General features: G+C 43.7%; 1 protein-coding gene across 1 annotated transcript in view; it reads right to left on the reverse strand.

Moving 5' to 3' along the window:
• LOC107138262 (purine nucleoside phosphorylase) overlaps window positions 1-7,450 on the reverse strand; it is an 8,472-nt gene extending 1,022 nt beyond the window's left edge. The window contains exons 1-5 of the mRNA XM_015480867.2: window positions 7,293-7,450; window positions 4,527-4,696; window positions 2,054-2,157; window positions 1,697-1,872; window positions 1,415-1,605 (exon numbers count right to left, since the gene is read on the reverse strand). Coding sequence (XP_015336353.1) covers window positions 1,415-1,605; window positions 1,697-1,872; window positions 2,054-2,157; window positions 4,527-4,696; window positions 7,293-7,303 — 652 coding nt within the window. The 5' untranslated portion in view covers window positions 7,304-7,450. The remainder of the gene's footprint in view (window positions 1-1,414; window positions 1,606-1,696; window positions 1,873-2,053; window positions 2,158-4,526; window positions 4,697-7,292) is intronic.
• Between the last annotated feature and the right edge of the window lie 1,482 nt (window positions 7,451-8,932).

Raw genomic sequence — 8,932 nt, forward strand, 5'->3', positions numbered from 1 at the left:
GCATGCATGCGGCCTGGGTTCGATCCTCAGCACCACATTCAAAGATGTTGTGTCTCCCGAAAATATTAAAATTCTCTCTTAAAAAAAAGACTGGCTTGGACCATGTTTCTTTTTTGTGGGGGAAGTGGGGGTCATACCAGGAATGGTATGACCCTGGTCATACCCAGGGGTGTTTAACCACTGAGCCACATCCCCAGCCCCTTTAAAAAAAATTGTATTTGGAGACACTGAGTTGCTTAGGGCCTTGCTAGGTTGCTGAGGCTGACTTAGACCATGTTTCTTTTTCTTTTCTTTTTTTCTTTTTTTTTGGTGTGTATGGGGGTGGGGGGGTAGCATATCAGGAATTGATCCCAGAGGTGCTTAACACTGAGCCACATCCCCAGCCCTTTTTAATTTTTTTTTTATTTGGAGTCAGGGTGTCACTGAATTGCTTAGGGCCTTGCTAGGTTGCTGAGGCTGGCTTTGAATTTGCAATCTTCTTGCCTCAGTCTCACGAACCCTTGGTGCACAGGCATGCACCACCATGCCCAGCTAGACTATCATTCATAACTTGAGAATTTAAAAATTCATCAGGCACAGTGGCACGCACCTGTAATCCCAGAAGTTTAGGAGGCTGAAGCAATTTAGAAGGCTCAAAGGTGAGGAAGAGTGAGAAGGAGGATCAAGTTTAAGGCTAGGCCCTAGGCAACTTAGTGAGACCCTTACTCAAAATATAAAATAAAAAGGGCTAGGGATATTGCTCACTGGTAAAGCATCCTGGGTTAAATCCTCAGCACATCCCTTCACCCCCCAAAAACCTCAAACATCCAAAGAAGTGCTAAATTAGTGTTTAGCTAATCTCAGCAACTCAGAAGGTTAAGGCAGGAGGATTTGAGTTCAAAGCCAGCCTCACCAGATAAGCAAAGCACTTGGCAACTCCACAAGACCCTGTCTCTAAATAAAATATAAAAAAGGGCTGGAGATGCGGCTCAGTTGATTAAGTACTCCTGGGTTCAATATATATATATATATATATATATATATACACACACACACACACACACACACACACATAGCTATATATATTGCTAATGCAATGTGTTATTTCAGTGTGTTTATGCTACTTTTGAAGTCAGGAATAACTGACTAAATAAAGAAGTCCACCTTCCAGCATGAGTTAGACAGTAGCTTTACTGATATTTTTTTATAATAATTCTTAGAAATATTTCAAATCATGAGTTGGGTTATTAACACTGAAGCAGTTAAGTCCTCGCTACTCAGAGGGGAAGTTTCTTGTGCTGTAACATTAAACTTCCCCACTGGTTTCCTGAAAGTCAGTTGAATCCAACCTTCCTTTAAATAAGATCCTCTTGAACTAACTAATCTACTCCTCCCCCATGTTCTTTTAGATCCCCAGTCAAATTCCCCTTCTCACCAACAGCATCTGCCCCCAGCTGCTGCAGCAGGCGACTCTCTGCCACAGTCTCAAAGCTGGGGCCTGCCACCATCACATAGGTGCCTTCCTGTAGCTCTCGATTCTCTCCCATTAGTTTCCAGGTACTGAGAGCCTTCTCCCTCATGTTCCGGTCATAAGCATCAGACATGGCAGGGAAACGAACTCCAAACCTAGGGCATAAGTTGTATTATCTCAGAAACGGACTCTCTCACAACTCCTAGAAAAGTCCTGAAACCCTATACTCAAGAGCCAGATACATACCTTTCATCATTAGGCCCTTTGAGAGGGTTCTGACCACCCAAACCAGGTAGGTTGATGTGATCACGAATCAGCATGATATCTCCAACCTGGAAATTAGGGTTGAGCCCTCCAGCTGCATTGGTGACCACCAAGGTGTCCACACCCAGAAGCCGGAAAACCCTCACAGGGAATGTCACCTTAGAAGAAAAAGTTAGAAAAAGTTTTCTCAAATGTTCACCATCTACTTAGGCAGATGTGCATAATACATGAAAGATGAAAAGGGGGACCAAAAGTCTATGTCACCCAAAGAGCTAGGCAATAAAAGAGTAGTTCTCTTCCACTTCTTCCAGACCCAACCAGCCCTCTGCCCCTGATTACCTTCCAGAGGGGGTAGCCTTCATATGTGTGGAATCTGCCTTGCATCATTACACAGGCCTTGTCATTCAGGAACCCAAACACCAGTCGACCAGCATGACCTGGCACTGTACACAAACAAAAAGGAAAAAGAACGGTATTATGCGCTCATATAACACAGAACCTTTGGGGACCTACTAGGAGCCACTCTCTCCCTGTGTTTAACACGTTAAAGTTATAATTAAACAAAAAGCATTAAGTCTGGTGGAAAGACAGGCAATTATAATCATAAAAATGTATCCTGAGATTAGAGCTATGTTGGTAAGGATGCTCCATATGAGTATATGGAGAAAGAGCAAAAGGCTTTTTAAAGCAGTTTCAGTCAGTGCTGTGGCATATACCTGTGGTCCCAAGCAACTTAGGAGGCTAAGACAGGAGGATCACAAGTTTGAGGCCAATGCAAGGGATTTAGAGAGACCCTGTCTCAAAAAAAGGCCAGAGTAGGGGGTGTAGCTTGGTGGTAGAGAACCTGTGGGTTCAATCCCCAGAACTGCATACAAAAAAATATATATTTTTTTTCCCCAAATGAACGAGAAAGACATTTGAAAGAAAGTAAAAGTGACTAAGAAATAAAGTTGGTGATAATGAATGCAGTAATTATAGGCTTTTTCCAAAATTTTTAAAATTCTTAAAATAAACCCAGACATGCTGGTTCAGGCCTGTAATCCTAGCTGTTTGGGAGGCTGAAGGTAGGACTGGCAGTTCAAGGGAGCCGGGACAACATAGTAAAACCCAGACTCAAAAAATAAAAAGGGCTAGGGAGATAGTTCATTGGAAGATCACTTGCATGAGGCCCTGGGTTTAATCACTAGTACTGAAAAAGAATATCCTTGCATTGTGCTAACGAAAGGATATGCCTCTTCATTCCAGCAAGAAAGCTCAGGTATACATTGTCTTCCTAAAGAGGAGGCTTCTGAGCAAGGGGGAAAGAGGCTGAATTTGGGCCCATGCAAATCTTCCTTATGATGCACAGTACAGTTTTGTGGGAATGCATGCCAAGGTAGGTATACGTGGCAATTGGAATACAGATAACTCCCCACAAACATAACCATATCACCATTTCCCTCTTCTGACAGTCCCTTCTAATGGATGGCCAATTTATCCCTGAGGGTATGAATGGTCTGGGAGAGGGGCCAGAATCAAGAGGAAGTGTTAAGGGCTACACAAACAGAATTTATCTTAAAAAAAATTAGTAGTGCTGGGTGTGGTAAGGCATACCTATAATTCCTGAGACTCACAAGGCTAAGGCAGGAAGATAATAAGTTAAAAGCTAGCCTCAGCAACTTAGCGAGACCTTGTCTCAAAATAAAAAATAAAAAGGGCTGGGTATGTACCTCCGTAGTAAAGCACCACTGAGTTCAATCTCTATTTCCAAAAATTTTTAAAAATTTAAAATAAATAAGTAGTAAAAGCAAAGAAAACCAACATAGAATATGAAAAATAAAAAGACTGATAAAAACTCATTATCACTTAGTGCAATATCCTGCTCACTGGAGGCAGCAGTCACATGGCAGGTGGAGCCAATGTCACTACCCTCTCCCTCTGACAACTATGCCCTTCCTCTTTCTATTTTTTCCTTTTCCAACCCCCATTCCCACACCCGCCTGCTCTGGTCTCTGTCTTGTTCCAAAGGGTTTTTTAAGTATTTATTAAAAGTCCTAACTCTGTAGAACTCTACAGAGAAAAGAGGAAGGAAGATAGAAACCTAAAAAATTAATAAATAAACTAAGGGAAGTTAGTTTTTTGAGAATAAGTAAACCAAATAAACCACCCTGTCCTTTACTTGTCCCTGTTTCACCTAGCCCTTTTCTAACTTAGCATTAGAGCTTTCTGGCTGTTACAGGAATGCTAGATGTGCTATCTTCTCACCCCTCAATTCCCCATTATGTGTGGGGAACATCCACCTCCATCCCCTTCCAAAGGGTCAGTGTGAATCAGACCTTGTGCAATCATGTATTAATCTAGTGTCTGTAAGAACATAGTCCACATCTCTTATCCTAGGCCTGGAGCTAGAGTTGGGGAAAATGGCAGGAAGACACTGGACAGAAGCCTGACCTTGTCCTGGGAGGCTACAGGCATTGTTTCCGTTTTGCTGCAGGCTGGAGGGGCCTATATAAGTGGTAATGATAGTATATGGGAGGAAGCACATGTGGGGATGTATTGTAGAGTTATTGTAAGGAGCTGAGTCAGTAAAGCACAGAAAGACATCATCATACTCACAGTGACACACACATGCCCTGTCTATTATGGGATTTCTATGAGGGGAATTCTCTTCTCAAGTCATTCTGATTCAAGGTAGTCTTTTTTTCCTCTCTTATAACATTTTTTTGAGGTCAAATGCTAGGTCCAGGAATAGACACATTGGTCTCCCTGGCTGAGTTCCACAGACTCCCATCAGAATACCTCAGTCCTATCCCCCACTTCCCCTTGCCAGTACCTGTGCTTTGGGGAAAGTTGGGTATCTCACTATAGTCAAAGAACTGGGCCTCAGTTAATTTATTGGTCAGGCCCCCTAAGCCAGAACCACAGATCACTGCCACTTGAGGTCGGTGCTTGGTACGAGAGAGAAGCCATTCTGCGGTCTTCTGATAATCTTCATATGTGAATCTAGGGAACAAAAGGAAAATAAAGTCAATTCTCCCATTCCAAAGGCATCATAGACAAATGACCATCAGTACAAAAAAAAAGGTTGGCAGGTATACCAGGGCAACAGGGACAGAGAAGCTGGCCAAGAAGAAGCCATACTATGTTTACTGATCACTCACCACCCCTCTTTTGAATCAGGCCCACTGAAGTCTAGTGTGACTCTTTCCATTGTAGTGCCTGGCAAAAGTTAGTGAACCTGTGTCCACTAACAGCCACAACTGCAATGCTGTTAACACCACCAAGTTTGTTTGCTGCTGCTGCTTCTTTTTTTTTTTTTTCTTTTCAATCCTGAGGGACAAGACCCAGGGCTTCTCACATGCCAGGCAAGCATGCCAGCCCTGGGATATATCCCCAGCACAGGCAGGTTTAATAGCTCTTCCTTGTGACAAAGATTTAGAGAGGAGAACCACAGGGTGCAGAGAAGTGCAATGGAATAATCAAATCAAGGTATGTAAGGCTAAGGAGAGCACTCAAAATGGAATTGAGCCCTTCCTGAGGGCAGTAACAGATCTAATACAATCTTCCTTAGTACCCTATCTATTCCTTGGGGACACTCAAAATGTAATTAAGACTAATGACCTTGAAGACAGAAATAAGTCAAATTTCCTTTTGGATCCTCACCCTCTAGCTTCTTCCTCAGCCAAAATACTTAACACTATTTTTTTTCTTTCTCTCTCTCTCTTTTGCAGCGCTGGGGACCATACCACAGCCTCGTGAATACTAGTTAAACACTCCACACTGAGCTGCCACACTCTCAGCTTTCGTTGTTTTTGTTTGTTTGTTTGTTTGGGAGCACTTCTATGCACCATTCCCTGGATCATCATTTCTGGGATTCCTAGGCCTGCACAGACCCTTGTCATATGGTAATTGCAAAGGTACCTAAGATCGGACACTAAACTATTGCAAAAAAGCCGACTCAATCCTCAACACCAACAAAGGCTATAGGACTGACCATAATTCTCAGAAGCTTGTTAAAAATACAGATTCCAAGCCAGGCGTAGTGGCACATGCCTGTAATCCCGGCAACTAGGAGGCTGTGGCAGGAAGATAGCAAGTTCAGCCTAGACAATTTAGTGAGAAACTGTTTCAAAATAAAAAATAAAAAGGGCTGGGGATGTGGCTCTGTTACACTCAGTGTTTGAAACTTACTTTTGCTTTTCTTCTGTCTGTGATTCTTTCTTTCCTCCAGCCTCTCCTTTCTTTCTTTCTCCCGCCCCTCCTCCTCTTCCCTGCCTACTCCCATCTTCCCTTCACATTACCCTTCAGGGACCAAAGGGCATATACACTTACCCAGAATCCCTATGCCTCCAACAAAAATCAATCCAGAATTTCTCAGTTTCATGTCCAATCTATCACACCCATCTTAAAAGATCAAAGATTGTTCTCAGAGGTGGAACAATGTTGAACACAACGAAGCAAGCCTCCAGAGGAAAATTTTCTCTTTAAAAGCAGAGCCTAGGAACTGGGTGCCTCAGTGTCCACTTGTAGTCTCAGATACTCAGGTAGCTGAGCTGGGAGGACTGTTCGAGTCCAGAAGTATGGGACCAACCTGGACAATATAGTAGGACCCCACCTCAAAAACAGATCTATCAATCCATCAGAGCCTAGGAAACCAGATGTGACAATAAACCAGACTATTCTCAGGGAAATGACTGGGTAAGAGCTGGGTGGAAGCAATAGAGCTACAAGGTGATGCAAAGAAGCAAAAAAGTCGGCAAGAAATTAGTCAACTAGCATCCCCCCATAGGTGCAAAAAAGGAACTGTTAAGCATGGCCACTTGGTATGTCTCATTTACAGCTCATAGGACTTCCTCATTCATGATCTGTCCCCCAAGAATACCTTGAATTCCTAATTATCCAAAGCCACTGTGATCCCTAATGTTATGTTGATTACTTGGACTGGGAATTTCACGACCAAAAGAGAGCAGGGTTTTTCAAAAGTGTGGGAAGGAGTGGTTACTTGTCTGTTGCTCAACTCAGTGAATAAATATTTCCTTCGACACTCCATTCACAACCTCCAATTTGGAGGACCTCCAATTTGGAGGGAAAGGAGGAGCCGTCTAGGGAAGTGAGCATTCTTTCCTCTAAAGCAGAAACTAAGAATTCGTCCTCTGAAAGTACCTGGCGCTTTACCCAGACACTAGAATGGGGATTTGTTAAGAGCATACGGGGTGGGAGACCTCCTCCCTGGTATGGAGTTGGGGGTATACTTCCCTCTCCACTTGCACCCTTAGTGCGCGCGCGCGCGCGCGCACACACACACACACACACACACACACACGGACGTACAACAGTCCCTTAGAGTGGCCACACTACACAAACTTGTCCCCTTCCTGTTCTGGCGGCGCTACCCAGCTCGATTCCCGCGCGCGCCGGCTCTGGCTGCCCCACTGTTCTGTTGCCTTGACCCAGACACGAGGCTTCGTGCCAGGCCTCTCTGCATCATCAGGGCACTCGCTCCCTCCCCCGGCCACCTCTGGGCCCCGGGTGCCAAGTTCCCAGGTCTGAGTGACAGCCATTTCCCCTCCCCAGGGCCTCCCGGGTCCCCGGGCCTCACTCGTTCTCCATGGAGCTGCCGACTCCCTGCCAAAGATCCTGCCGGTCTTCGCTGGCTCTGCTCGGTTGAGCTGCGTGGCCGTTGCGGTAGCCGAGTCTGGTCCGCACAGTTGGGCACTGTTCTCCGGGCTCAGGCTTATATCCCCAAGCCCGGGAGTCCACAGCCAATGGCAGCTGAGCATGCCGGCCAGCCCCGTCTCCATGGTGACACACCCTGATTCAATCGCCCCAGGCTGGGCTGTAAATCTAATCAGAGTTCTTTCCAGAGCTGGTCCCTCTCCTCTTTAGAGGCATCCAGCCTTTCCTCCCTGAACCCATTTCCGTTCTCAGGGTTAGGGTTTTCAGCAAAACAGGCCTACGTGGAGGAGGGGTAGAAGAAGGGTGGAGAGCTCCTGAACTGCCTATCTTCATTCCGTACTGTGTGTATAGCAAGCCGTGAGAGATTTAAAAAGAGAAAAATTTTAAACCTTAGATTGTGAAACCGCAGAATAAAAATGAAGGGAGCCTTGTCCCCTGGACAAGGGAAGCCGGGTATAACAATGCTGACTTGCAGAGGTTGCAGAAACACATCCAGGCGTAGATTCGAAGAAGAAAAACTTCTATGGCAAGAATTCTAGGATCCTAGACCCAGACAGGATGGATGGCCAAAGTGTGGTTGGGTTCATGTTATTGGATCCAGGCAATTAGCATAACAAGACAAGGAATCATCCCGCGATGAAAATTCCTGCAAAAGAACAGCACAGTAGAACATCTTTGTAAGAATTAAGCTATTTCTTCTCCCACTCTTACAAGTTTAACAAACCTCACATCAAATTATATCTCAACAGCCCTTGCTTAGCTATTGAAATCCTCTACTTTTTCTCTCTCCTATCTATAATCTTTCTTGTTTGCCATTTTACCCACCACCATTGCTCAAGTCACTGTTTTCTAATCCTGTTTTTCTCATTCATTATGCAAGTATTTATTGAACATCAACCATGCACCAGAACAGTCCCAGTGCTGTGAACACAAGAGTGAAAATAATATCTGTAAAGAAAAACCAGTATATGTAAATAACTGGGCCCAATGCCAAATAAGTGGTTTATTCTATCATCATCATAATTATTATATTAATTACTAGTGGTAATTAATTACAATAGTAATATTAATTATTATTATTTGGGTACTAGATATTGAACCCAGAGGTCTGTTACCATTGAGATACATCCTCAATTCTTTTTTTTTTTTTTTACTTTTTATTTATTTATTTATTTATTTATTTATGATACCAGGGATTGAACCCTGGGTGAGGGATCTTGCTAAATTGCTTAGGGCCTCGATAACTTTCTTTGAATTTTCAAGGGCTTTGAACTTTCTTATTTATTTTTTTTTTTTTTTTAGTTGTAGTTGGACACAATACCTTTATTTTATTTATTTATTTTTATGTGGTGCTGAGGATCAAACCCAGGGCCTCACACATGCTAGGTGAGTGATGTACCACTGAGCCACAACCCCAGCCCTGGCTTTGTACTTTCAGTCCTCCTGCCTTAGCCTCCCACTGCTGGGATTATAGGTGTGCATCACCATGCCCTGCTCAGTCCTTTTTTTTTAAAATATTTATTTATTTATGTATCTTTAGTTTTAGGTGGATACATTAGTTTT

The sequence above is a fragment of the Marmota marmota genome, unplaced genomic scaffold (assembly GCF_001458135.2).
Source record: "Marmota marmota marmota unplaced genomic scaffold, marMar, whole genome shotgun sequence".
NCBI classification, from domain to species: Eukaryota; Metazoa; Chordata; class Mammalia; order Rodentia; family Sciuridae; genus Marmota; species Marmota marmota.